Source organism: Argiope bruennichi, chromosome 3 (genome assembly GCF_947563725.1).
Source record: "Argiope bruennichi chromosome 3, qqArgBrue1.1, whole genome shotgun sequence".
NCBI classification, from domain to species: domain Eukaryota; kingdom Metazoa; phylum Arthropoda; class Arachnida; order Araneae; family Araneidae; genus Argiope; species Argiope bruennichi.
Window position 1 is genome coordinate 27808916 of NC_079153.1, and position 13414 is coordinate 27822329.

The 13414-nt window shown below is 30.3% G+C and overlaps 1 protein-coding gene across 1 annotated transcript in view; it reads left to right on the plus strand.

Annotated features, from left to right (window-relative positions):
• LOC129963201 (lipopolysaccharide-induced tumor necrosis factor-alpha factor homolog) overlaps positions 1 to 13163 on the plus strand; it is a 50906-nt gene extending 37743 nt beyond the window's left edge. Inside the window, exons 3-5 of the mRNA XM_056077380.1 lie at positions 2800 to 2965; positions 8804 to 8938; positions 10316 to 13163. Coding sequence (XP_055933355.1) covers positions 2800 to 2965; positions 8804 to 8906 — 269 coding nt within the window. The 3' untranslated portion in view covers positions 8907 to 8938; positions 10316 to 13163. The remainder of the gene's footprint in view (positions 1 to 2799; positions 2966 to 8803; positions 8939 to 10315) is intronic.
• Positions 13164 to 13414: the final 251 nt, after the last annotated feature.

A 13414-nucleotide genomic window follows, 5' to 3' on the forward strand; every position in this document is an offset into this window, starting at 1 on the left:
CCAGTTGTGCATTTCATCCTCCAAAGTATGTATATACTGCAGTTGGTAGCTTTAAATCAAACTGGCCGTAGTAAAGTGAGAATCTTGCCAAGCAAAGACAGAACACACATAAAATCAAATTTATTATTAGTAGAGATTTCCTTTTATTGATAATTTTGTACTTTACAGTGAAAAAGTAGGCCTAAAATTGAAGATTTAAAACTGACAGGTTATAATTTTCAAAAAAGTCCAACCCCTGGAGAAAGTAATTTATTCATCTGGTTATTATTGTTATTCGTCTATATTAACTATACCAAAATCGAGAATTCGCCGTAGATGCTGCTATTCCAACTTAACGTTGTGAAAATTGCAAGTCATCATTAAATGCGGAAAAAAAATGAACAGTACTAAAGTACTTAACCTTGAAATATTATTACATATTTTATGTGTGAAGATTGATGAATGCATGCTGTAGGTGCAAATGCCCATATTACATACTCTTTCAAAAAAAAAGCTGAGCAAACGTGTCAAATCCGTTGAATAACAAAGGGTAGAAGTGTTTAACTTGATCATTAACGTGACATTTCGTCATCTGTCTTTACCTGCAGATAAAGGATGAAGCATTATTTCTTCCAAGAATAACAGCTGTCCGTTCTGTGTAAACATCTGCATCGTAGAACTGATCGTCATTTTGGCAAAAGTTTTAACTACTATTTTTGTAGCTATAATTTTGTCACTAAGCATGCAGTTAGGTACTGAATTTCGTTATTTAGATAACCAGTTTAAGAAAATTGTTGTTTAGTTAAATAAGTTCATATATTGACAAATGCTTTTTTTTAGTTAAATAACTAAATTTTATTGTTCCTGCTTGCTATATCATAAATTGTCAGGCATACCGGAAAAAAATGTATTGGACTCTAATTTTTAGGACTCGCCAACGGTTGGAAGAATTTACTAAAGTTTGAATTAAATATCAATTTTTTTCAGATTTGATTACATTGTAATGAATAATTTCATTTTTTAAAAATTGTTTTGGAGTAAAAGTAAAATTACGTTAAATTCTTCTATTGAACTTAAATATATACATTATTCGTGCACCAAGATTTAAGACGTACTGAACGACATTTTTGATTCATTGCCCTGGGTTAAAAAAAATATTCATAAAATAAATTAAGCATTTTTTAAACTTTTTTTCCCACTCGATTAAATTTTGTTTGACTTCTATTTCTTAATTTCTTTTACATCCTCTTTCCTCTGAATGAATAGAACTTTTGGTAAACCCTTTCCATAGCATTTCTAATAATAAATTGAAGCTTTATTAATTAGTGAAGCGTTGAATTAAGAACATCTGTATGAAAGTTTTGGAAAGTTCACTTAATTTATTTATATTCGATTGTTGTCATTAGACAAGTAAAAAAAGCTATTACTATGCCATGTACATTAGCTTTTTATATATAACAGATTGTTATAAATTAGGTAAAAGAATTTTTTCTAAAAATTGATAAAATTTAGAAAAAATTTGCTCGATAATTATATTGGTATCATAAAAAAATTAATTTTGATTTTTAAATTTTGAAAAAGTGTGAATTTTTTTTTTTTTTTTTTTTTTTTTTGTTATACTATTTTCGGAAATTATCACTGGAAAATGACAAAATGTTTGACTAAAATTCTGATTAAAATTTCAAAAAAAAAAAAATGTTTCGAGGGGCACATTTCCACATTTTAAAGTACATGCGAGCCTAATTCGATAGTTAAGATAGTAAAGATAGTTCGATCGATAAGTTAAACAATCTGGATTGTATTACGCAACACACACTTATCTTTATTATTAGTAGAGATAATAACTAATTAATCTCAATGACTGTAACTTTTGTATTATGTTCATCAATATATATTATTGAGACTATAACTTTTCACTTTTTCTGTCATCTTGATTCTTAAGATTCACTGACTTTGTAATTTTTTCATGAATTAAGTTATCACTAATAAAAATAGTCTTAGATTACTAATAGAAATGTGTTCAAAATTATTACCTTTTTTTCTCCTAAAACTAAACTTCTTTTCCATCAGTTGCCATTATACCATTATTGCTGATATATGTATAATTATAAATATTGCAGCAAAACTTTATTGATATGTCTTATATATTTATGTATTTTTGTCTTTTTAAACATACAATGTAATTATTATTAATATTTTTAAGACAAATTTTTGTATAAAATGAAATAGCGTTTTCAAAATTAATAAAGTTTGAAGTGGAATTTTCCTTTATTAATCTTTTGGAAAATCAATGCGATTGACTTTCAAAGTATTTATTAGAATGCTTATTTCTTTTAGATTAATGTCCAATAAGGGATTACATGATTGCTATTTTGAATACTAAACCACTGCATCAAGCATAACACCGTACTCCGAACTTTCATTCCTCATCAATATAAATACATTCAAAATTATCCCAATTCAGTTGCAAAACCCCTTTTTTTTAATTCCTCGTATCATTACAACATTAGCACTATTACTTTATACATTATGAATTACACAGGTAACATTATATTTACATTATACAATTGAATACAAGAACTCTAGCCACAGTCATTTAGACGAGAATAGCTACAACGAATTTCAATTTCATAATCAAATTTCGTTCTTTCTTTCTTTTTCCTTTCTAAATTTAGACCAAAGAACAAAAAAATTCGATTCTGCTATATAAGTTAATTCATTCTAAATAAAATAATTTGGTAAAAACTATGAGACAAACTTTCAACTTTTTCCTCATCTGATATTACATATTTTTTAATAAGCTTTTATTGAATTGTTTAGGTTATTCACCCCAGCAAGGAAATGTGACTGTAGTTGTCCCCCCGGAATTCGGGGAGAAACCCGTCCAGGTAACTTGTGGAAACTGTAGACAGACGGTCATCACTACCACTACAGCAGAAAATGGAGCTTGTGCTTATATTGCTTGTATCATCGTACTCATCTTTTGGTAAGCGACCATCTGTGTTTCTTTCAATACACTTAAGTTTTTCTGTATTTCTGAAAGGTAAGATCCATGAAAGGCACTATATATACATGATAAGAAGATCTACTATATATCCATGATCCAAAGGTAAGATCCATGAAGGTCAGTGGCCTACTGTTAAGGTTTCAGCTCCGCGGCCAATAAATTCTAGGTTCAAAATTTAATTACATGAATGATTCCACGAAAGAATTATCGAACTAGCGAATTTGATGCAACCCCAATCCGTGGAAACCAAATATCTTCCTTTAGTGTTGCGTCAGTCCAAGCACCTCGCCTTTTCCGTGTCGAAACTCAAGATTACAAAGTCTGTTTCAAAATAGAGCTATGGCGTTTTGAAAAATAATGTTTAATAGAACTAAATTAAATTCGAAGGATGTAGTGGAAAGCGCAGTAACTCCACTCACAGCTGTTTTTGGCAGTAAAAAGCGCGGGAAATAGTATTGAGCACCTACATACTTGAAATATATTAGAAAATATATGATAGGAAGTATATGCACTGACGAAAAAACTCCAAACACTAAGTGTGCTAGATAAACGAAATTTGGTAGACATGTTTATACATCTAAAAGATAACTTCTATTCAAATTTTGTACTAGGCGGATAAGTGTGGCGCTAGTAGTGCCACTATGAACTTACAAATCAGGTTTGCTTTAAGTACTTGCTGTATAATTTATAAGCGTTATTTATCGTTGAGATTTGACGTAGTGAGCTGATGTTAATCAAAATAGCCTTTAAGAAGACGGAGTTGCCATTATCAACAGCCCACTGAATTTGAACGAGGTCATGTAGTAGGGCTATTAGAAGGTGAATTTTCTTTCCGAGATATTGCAGGAATACTTGGCAAGAATATATCCATTGTGCATGATTGTTAGCAGCAGTGTACAAGAAAAGGGACTGCCTCAAAAATTCCTGGTTCTGAGCGGACACGTCCCACTACTAAGAGGGAAGATTGCCATATTCAACATATGACTGTGGCGCATCGACTGCATCTGTAGTAAAAATTCGAGCTACAGTTGACACCACAGTGACACAACGAACTCTTACAAATCTGCTACTTCAAGGACAGCTCTGAACCAGACGCAATGTAGCTTGTATTCCACTGACACCAAAAGTATTGCCGTTTTCGACGTGAGTGGCGTCATTGGAGGACGGAGTGGATATCTGTAGTATTTTCTGATGAAAATCGTTTCTGCTTTCGTGCCAATAATGGGCATGCATTGGTTAGAAAGAGACCAGGTGATCGCCTGCAACCAACCTTTCTATGGCCTAGACACAGTGGGCCTACACCTGGTGTTATGGTCTGGAGAGCATTTTCGTATGATGGCAAGAACATTCTCGTGATTATCTCACGTATCTTGTATGCAAATTTGTACATCAGTCTGGTGATTCAACCTATTGTATTGCCATTCATGAACAGCATTCAAGGACAGAGATGTATAATCCACCATTTTTTGAATAACAAATAATTTTGCTATTGTTATTTTTAAATATTTGTTCCAAATATCTGTTATTTCAATCATATTATTAATTTAAAATTATTATTTAATATTAAATATAAAATTTATTAATTGTAATTAATACTTAATTTACTAATTTAAGTAACGTGTGATTGAATTAATTTATCTATTTCGGCTTACTTCTTAAATTTGATTTTTTTCAAAACTATTTATTTAATTTCTGCATTGGAGTAAACCATTTTCTGAAAAATTTGAATTAAATATAAATGTCATTTCTTTAAATTGTTTACTTTAGTTCTATATTCTACCAATAGATGGCGCCAGCAGTAAATGGAATATATGCAAAGTCAAATCACAAGCAATTAAGAACGATTTGTATGGAACAGTGCATCAACACATACGAATACCAGTAAGACCGGTTACTCTCATGAAGTGGAGCGGCGATATCACACTTTCCAGTGAAGTCACCGCTCCGATAAATTTCAGTGATATGCAATTCAGTGATACGATGATTCCAATAACCGGTCCGTTCACTTTTCAATCCGTTCACAGATTTCTCCTTTTCTGTTATGTTCGAGAGCTTCCATTGGACAGATCGTATCGATTGTTACTTTCCAGTGAAGTCACCGCTCCGGTAAATTTCAGTAATATCGTATCGATTGTTAGTTTCTATCGTGATCCAAAACCTGTAATCGAAATATCACCAGTAAGATCGTATCAAGGATTTGAATCACACCCCTCTTTGAAAAGTATTGATCACTTGTATTTGTGACTTTTTGATATTGGTTACGTAATAACCGCTCGTAAAATATTCGCCATCCCTATTCAAGGATTGTTAGACCACAAGATTTTTCTCCAATCGAGCACATATGGGATATCATTAGATGACAATTCCACCGTCATTTAACCCCAGCATTAACCATCCTTGTATTGACAGACCAGGTGCAACAGGCATGGAACTCCATCTCAGAAACTGAGATCCGACTCCTGTTCAACAGACTGCATCCATATTTGCAGGTTTGCATCCAAACTTCTGACGGTTACACCGGTTATTAATATACCAGTATTTCCCATTTGAAACCCGTGATTTTTAAAATTTAATTAATCAAATATGTTGCCTAGACAAATGCGATGCTGAAATTTCATTACACTACAATAATTTTTTATTGGTTTTGGGATTTTTTTTTCAGTCAGTATATGGTAAAAGTCTTCTCACTTTCCAGTTTCCATTCCATTTCATTATTAGAACATTATTGGATAGGGAAAGAAATCAAAATTTTTCTTCAATTATGGTCTTCTTGTTCTAGGTAAAATTCTTTTTCAAGGCAACACAAAAAAAAAGCTTGCATCTCTATATATTTTCAGAACTGTCAATTTTTCTTTTAGAATAAACCATTTCTTTTAGTCCATTTATCTATTTTTATTTGAAATAGGACCTGACAAATGAATACACTTTGAGTGGCATAATTCCGTGCAGCATAAAAATTGATGCGCGATATTATTCCGTAGAAAAAAAAATTTTGTGTCTAATGGATATTTTGTAAATTTTATAGATGCCTCGAAATTATGTGATATACATTTGAAAGAGATTTTCCATTTAGATGGATATCATTAAAAAAAGCAGAAATCGATTGTCGTAAACCGTTATTCTGATTTAAAGAAGTTGAAAGTAGAAAACTACTTCAAAAATTTTTAAAGTATTTTTTAAAAAAAGTACAGTTGTAATCGAAAAACGAATTTACAATTTAGAACAAATCGAAAAACAACGATGGTAAATCCTGCGTGGTATTGCTCGTTGTAATTGGTAATACGGCGAAAAGATATTTTTTAGACAATTGGTTATTTTGAAAGAGAAAAAATAAACTGCTGGGACAAATAAGAATTGCTCTCATTTCACACTTAATGATTGTACTAAAAGAAGTTGCCCAATGAAAAACATTACTAAATTTACTATTACTAAACTTACATAGGTGCCCGGAATTCCGCCACTCTACCTTATTTACTATGCTATGATTAATTTCAAAACTTATCGAAAGATGAATGCCAGTAATAGTAAGAGTGATTTCCTTTTAAAAGTGGAAATAATTAAGAAACTGAACACGGAAATAATTTCTTATTTGTTTTCCCTGTACTTTAAATCTGGCTAGCAAATATTTGTAAAAATTAGGCGCATATATTTGATTGAATGTGTCTTCAAATTTGAACAGTACTGGCTATCGATTTCCACCATTTGTATATAGTTAGGTGCTAATTCTATATCTATGAAAAAAATTGAAAAAAAAGCCGAACTTTTCTTCTTAGAATTTAAAATCTTCAAATTGTATTACAAATTTATTTATGACGTTTGAAATATTTATTTTTGGAGAAATTGTGGTTTGATATTAGAGAATTCTTTATCAATTGATGAACGATTTTGTTCTTTCATTTTAAAAACAATTATCTAACAGTTCAACAACAAAACTGTAGGCCTAAATCAAATTTGATAAAATCAGCTACGAAAAGATGTATAATTTGAAAATGCATTCGACTTTTACACTGAAAAATTTTGCGTTATTTCGGATTTTAAAATGTATTAATTTTTTTACTAATATTATGTGAATATAAGGAATATAATGAAAATATGAGGATTGATTATAGCTAGGCTACGTACTGGACATTTCAAAGGCATGAAGATCTCACGAACCAATATAAAATCCTATCCCATCTGTAAGTACTGTCCCCATTCGCAACTAACTCCAGATCATGTTTTTGACTGCCAGGTCATTATCGGTTCCCTCTTCCAACTTGGAGCAGCTCCAACCGAAATCCTCCATAGCCATCGTGCTCCAGAACTTGCAGATCTTATCATCAAGGCTTTTGGAGGACTCTAATCTTTTGCACTAGCACTGTATGCATAGACACGACAACAATAACAACAACATGAGGATTGATTGACTCAATTTTATTGCAAACTGAGTCTTACTAATTTTAATTTACTCGTTGCTATAAAACTCATCCTGATTATTTTAAAATGAAAACATAACAAAGAATATGAACTTGATGTATCTAGAAATAAAGGCAATAGATCAATATTTGTATAAATGTAATTTTTATCTATATTGATAGAGTAACTCACTGTGGAATATATCAAAATAATTTTACTAACGAATGTTTATGTAAATCTTTTTTCTTTTAATTTTTCTTTTTTTTTTTTTTCTATGGCTATTTTTGATTTAAATCAGAATACAGTTAAGAAGAAAGTTGATGATAAAATATCCAATTTCATATGGAAATTAATTAAATATTCGCGTTTGTCTATCTCTCTATATATAATCGAAAGAAATTTGGCAAACATGTTTCTTAATACTTTGAAGAATTAACTGCTCTGTTAAAATGAGACTTTATTTCTTTTTATAGTTTTGTCGTTTTTATTGCATAACCATACATATGATAATGCAATAATAATCTACCTTTTGGAATTACTCTTCATGAAGAATGCCTCTATTCTATTAAACGTTGTTTCATAACATCTATGCATCCATCCCAAGTCGCATACAATCTGTAATTAGTCTAAGGGTAGTCTTACCCCGTATTATTAAAGCTTTTCTTTTATTTCATGGGTGTTCTTATTATTTTATCACCCATCTATATGTAAAGATATTTCATAATCTAATTTAAATCTTAATTTATTTCTTAATTTTTTATTAAATTAGCCTGTTACTTTATTCTAGAATTTCCTCTTATTTTCTGATCAAAATTCTACTTTTTTTATTTTATTATTTCTAACACGCGTTCTAAAATATTACTGATATTTTAGTTTTTCACATTCCGAATCAAGGAATAAAATCACTAGCACTTATATATTCTTTTCAAAGATTATCTTTCCTAAGTCGACACGCATCAAAGAAATCCCTATCAGAATCTCTCTGTAAAATCACTAAAGGGAAAAATTTTCTATTAGTTTGCTCTTGTCATCTGGTGCGAAGGGATGCATCCCAACTTCGTTCCCATGTACAATACTTGCCCTCCCATGGTGAAATAAATCGAAGTTTATTTAAACTTTGTCTGAACTTCGGTCAAACATCTGCCAAAATTATACGATAATTTGACTTTTTTTATTTATTTTTTGTAATACATCTCTTTTTTTCCTCCATTTTGGAAAGTACAGCATAATTAACATAGTGCGTCCCAAAATTATTGCTAAAGTGATGTACTTGCTGTTTATCAAGTGAACATGGTTTGTCCACATGAACGAACCCATGCAATCATAAATTAGACTAGAAGTAAAAACTTAAAAATATCAAAGAGATACTAAGACCTCAATCAGCTGCTCATTAGTAATCTTTACTATTTTTCTTTATTTCAGCTGCCCATGTTTCTTCATCCCCTTGTGTATTGATTCATGTAAAGATATCCAACACACCTGCCCCGGGTGTGGTGCTCGCCTGGGCACATACAAGAGGGTCTAAGAAGATTTCTGGGCACGAGAAACAGACAGAAAGTAAACTCTTTTATCATTCTTTATATCATATGATTTAAACCATATGCTAATCGGTTAAAGGGACCATGGAGTCAAACGTGCCAACGAGAAATTACGACGCCAAATTCTAGCGCCGTTTTTAAATATCAGCAATATTTGGCTATCGTCCATGTTCGCCACTTTTCTCGTTCGGTTGCGAAAAATGGCCCCTTTAACCGATAAGTAACATTGAAGCACATAAATCGTTTTATTTGGTACTTCAATTTATGAAAACTTTTTTCATTTTTTTTTCTCAAAATTAAATTGTTTTACCACTTGTTTAAAGCAGTTATGCTTTTGATTTATTTGAATGAATGATATCAATTGTAATTCAGTAATAAAAGCGAAACCGGATTGAATCGGGAATATACTTTAAAGTATCCTTTGAGTTAGTCACCAATATATTAATCAAAACAAAACTTAAACGATGAATACATGCGAAAAAGCAATAAAAGTTGTTATTCTCTAATCCAAACAAACGATGGAATTCTAACAACTCTCTATATAGTATTGTTTACTTTGTCAACCATTTTGATTTGGATCCTAACGATTTGATTTTATTATCATCCTTTGCGATATGAAAGCGCATAAAATAGATTTTAATTCAGAAACGTTTTCTTTAGTACGGAAACATAATGGAATATCGTTGTATTCGAATTTTTCGTGGAAATGGGAAAACTGGGATGGGAAAACATAGCCAAAACTGCCGAAGAGCTTATGGAGCTGCATTCTGTGTCACCGCAAAAAGCTGCTGAGGAGATTTTAACCAGGAGAGAAAGAAATAATAAACGCAACAATGCAACAACTTTCCACTGAAATAATAGAGATGCCAAAAAATAAGAAATTATTGTACGTCTGTTAGGAATCATCATCATGATACGGTCGTGTTACCTATGTCCGCTACAAATTCATTTAACGATAATGCTATGTCTAATTTCTGCCCAATTTTGAAGCTTAGGCAAGGCTTAATGTCTTTAAAAGGAAAAGTATGCATTATAAATAATAAATTACCTAATTATAAATTTATCTGAATATTTCTTTCATAATGGAACATAATGTCCTATTTAATATAGACTCCTATGGAGAAAAATGTTTCACTTAATGACTGTTTTGCATTACGAATAAAATTCGGGGAGAATTAACGAGGATTATTAAACAAGAAATAATTCAATGGAGTATCACTGTAATGCTTAATATTTTTTGTTCACAAAGCAGTAAAAAAATTTCTTAGTTGTTTTGATTTATACAATTTCATTTAATACACTTTTTCTATGAAAAAAAAGGGATAAAAATATTTTATTTGTGATATATTATAATGTCTTAATTTATTCAGTCATTTTTTTTTCTCTTTTTTAACAGATACATCAAAAGTCTGGGAATCTCGAAGAACCAGCAATCTTTTCAAGTTTAAACATTCTAGATGTTCCATATTTGCAAAAGGAAAATTTGTTGTTACACAAAATATTCTTTAAATGTATGCCAATAATGTTTAATATGCATGCAGTAAACTGAAAATGTATCAATATAGCTTTTATAGTATTTGCTATGCAATCGTGTATGCTTAATATTTCACGAAAAGCTAGCCATTTGAGTTAGTCATTAAAAATGAAATGGTATAGGCAATGTAGTAGAAAGAACAAAAATCAGTCATGAATGTAACGTATATTTTTAATAATGAGTTACCTTTTTCTAATGAGCAATTTGCCATAAACTATTGCACATACAGAAACTCTTTACTATATATCATTCATTAATGATCAAAATGTGGATGAAAGTTTACAGATTCTATTTATAAGTTTATAACATAAACCCTTTATGGTACTGACCAATGAAGCAAGTGCAATCAATGATCATTTCAGTTACACGAGATAAGTATGCACAAAGATTTATTTATAGAATAAAATTAAATTTTACGAAATCATTCAAATATATGGATTTAGAAATAATGCATATGCAAATATATCGTATTAATTTCATTATAAAAACATTGAACTGAAAATTGGAGTTCTTCATTAAAATGCTAATCATTTACAAATAAATTGTCGTATGCACTGTTGTATTCAATTTTATCATATTCATAATTCATTTTTCACGAAAAATAAAAAAAGGATCTTAAAAAAATCTTTAAAGGATATTTGTTAATTTTTACGGTCCCTGGGTTTGCTTGCAATATTAAGATTTTCACAAGATTGCCAAGCTTTTCTATACATAAAACACCAAAATGGTTGCAGTTCCGGTTTTAGCGCCGATTTTTAGATTATGCAAAATCGCCAAGATAATTGGTTTACCTGGTGATTTTCAAATTATATCGAGATTACCGAGATTGGTTGGGGATGGTCTACATTTTTTGGCTGTTAATTTTTTTTGGCTGAATGACCAATAAAGTGTCATGCAGAGTATTATCATAATTTTAAAATTAGTATGTGCTTTTCTGTTGTTTTTTTCCGTTAAAATGTGATCATGTTGAAAGTTTGGATTGTTGTATACTTACCTATCACTAATGTTATGTCATACACAGTATATTGCCATACATTCAACTTTACTTTTTTAACACCTTTTCTCCATTAAAAAATGAAGTACTTTGAAACTCTTTATTATTGAAATATGTTTTAATTTTCTGTAATTTGTCATACATCGTACTACCACACTTTCAACACTGATTTTTGAATTTTCAGAAGTCATAGAAAATTGAGCGCCTCGAAGGTTTTGGATGCTTATATTTTTACCGTCTATAAAGTGGCATACATAATACTGCTTTATTTTTTATAACAAACAGTACTCTAGTTATATTTCAACCTAGTTTTTTTTAGATCTTGTCAAATAGGTCATTAGTTGTTTTGTATGTATATAAAATACGATATCTAAAAGTAGAAAAAAATAAGGCAATTTAATAACTCATAAAATTAAGAACTTACCTTAAAAGTTATTTATCATTCCCAGATTAAAGGACGCATTTTATATTTCAAGGGAAAATAAATAAAAATCAGGTACGCAGCTCTCTATTAGCACAAAATGCTTAATGATATTGTTAAATAACTACACAATATTGACCAGCATTCAGAATGTTGGATATCATTGTGGAGACATCGTACAATATCTTGTGCAATAGGGCTTAAACATTTTGTGATTAAACTGGCCTTGCATTCTGTTGTCTAATGATCAATCTATAATTCCTTTGTGAAAACTAGAATAGGAAGTATGAGCTTACCTACAGGAACAGTCCAATCTTTTAAGTATTATAGTGACTTACATAATTGATCATTTAACTTGTCGAAGCGAACAACAACACAAAAAAATCGGCTATTAGCCGTTCCAAAGAAAGTCAGAGTATTCCGTATGAAAGTACAACTGTAATTCAAATTAAAACCAAATAAATAGTAATCGTCGATAAATTGTTTCGCTGTCTTAATGTAATATCATAATGGTAGCATGAAAAGGGTTTTTTTTAAAATACAAAACACAATGTTAATAATTAGTAGTTTTCTTACTTATCTGTGCAATTTGTTTAAATTTTAATAAAAACAGCTGTGATTTTCGTTTTTTTATTTGTTTCCTAGCTACGCTAATATATATTTTGTGTACTTTTCTAAAATAATAACTAATCATTGTGATTATTTCTTAACTTTGAAATATCAAGTACAATGGCATTGTTTGTATTGATCTATGAAATGGATATTTTTATCGCAATTAAATCATCTGCAATTTTGCAGTTATAAAGTTTTGTATCTCACTTTGCAGCTTCTCTAAGGTTATATACATATTGAGATATTTTGCTATAATTTTGACAACAATATCAATTTAATTTTAAAAAATATTCTTCGAATTAAAAATGAGTGCTTTCATTATAGCAGTATTTTCACATTGACAATAGTTTGTACAGTTTACAATTATTGATTTATTTCTATATTTGGATAAATATTTTGTTCATGAAAAAATTTTGATTTATATTTTCTGTCTGTTACTGTTGTATGAGTCGAATGTTTTCTATATTTTCATTTTCCTTTGAATTCTCATGTGATTATTTTGTTTCATAATAAATTTTAAATGCTGTCATTATCTTCAAATGATGCGCTGTCTAGCTAAGCTAGAACTGTTTTGTATATATTACTCATGAACATTGCAGATAATTATGATTATTTCCTAGTATTGCAGCATTCTTAAGATCTACAATTCTTTTATTTCGAAAAATAAAGCTTTTTAAATGTAATTGCGTTTTTTTTTAAATAAAAGATGTTCGTTTAATCTGTTGAAGTACACTTACCCATTATATCAGAGGTCCTAAATTGGAGGATGCGAGTGAATTTTTAGTGGATCGTGTGGTGAAACTTATAAGCCAGATAACAGCTGCGAGACACGAGTATTACTTTTATCTTGTGGTCTTGCTATTCGGCTGCGAACCACAAGGTCGTTCTATCCTCACTCACACTAATCCGCTATATTGGTGACCGCGGAAGATGA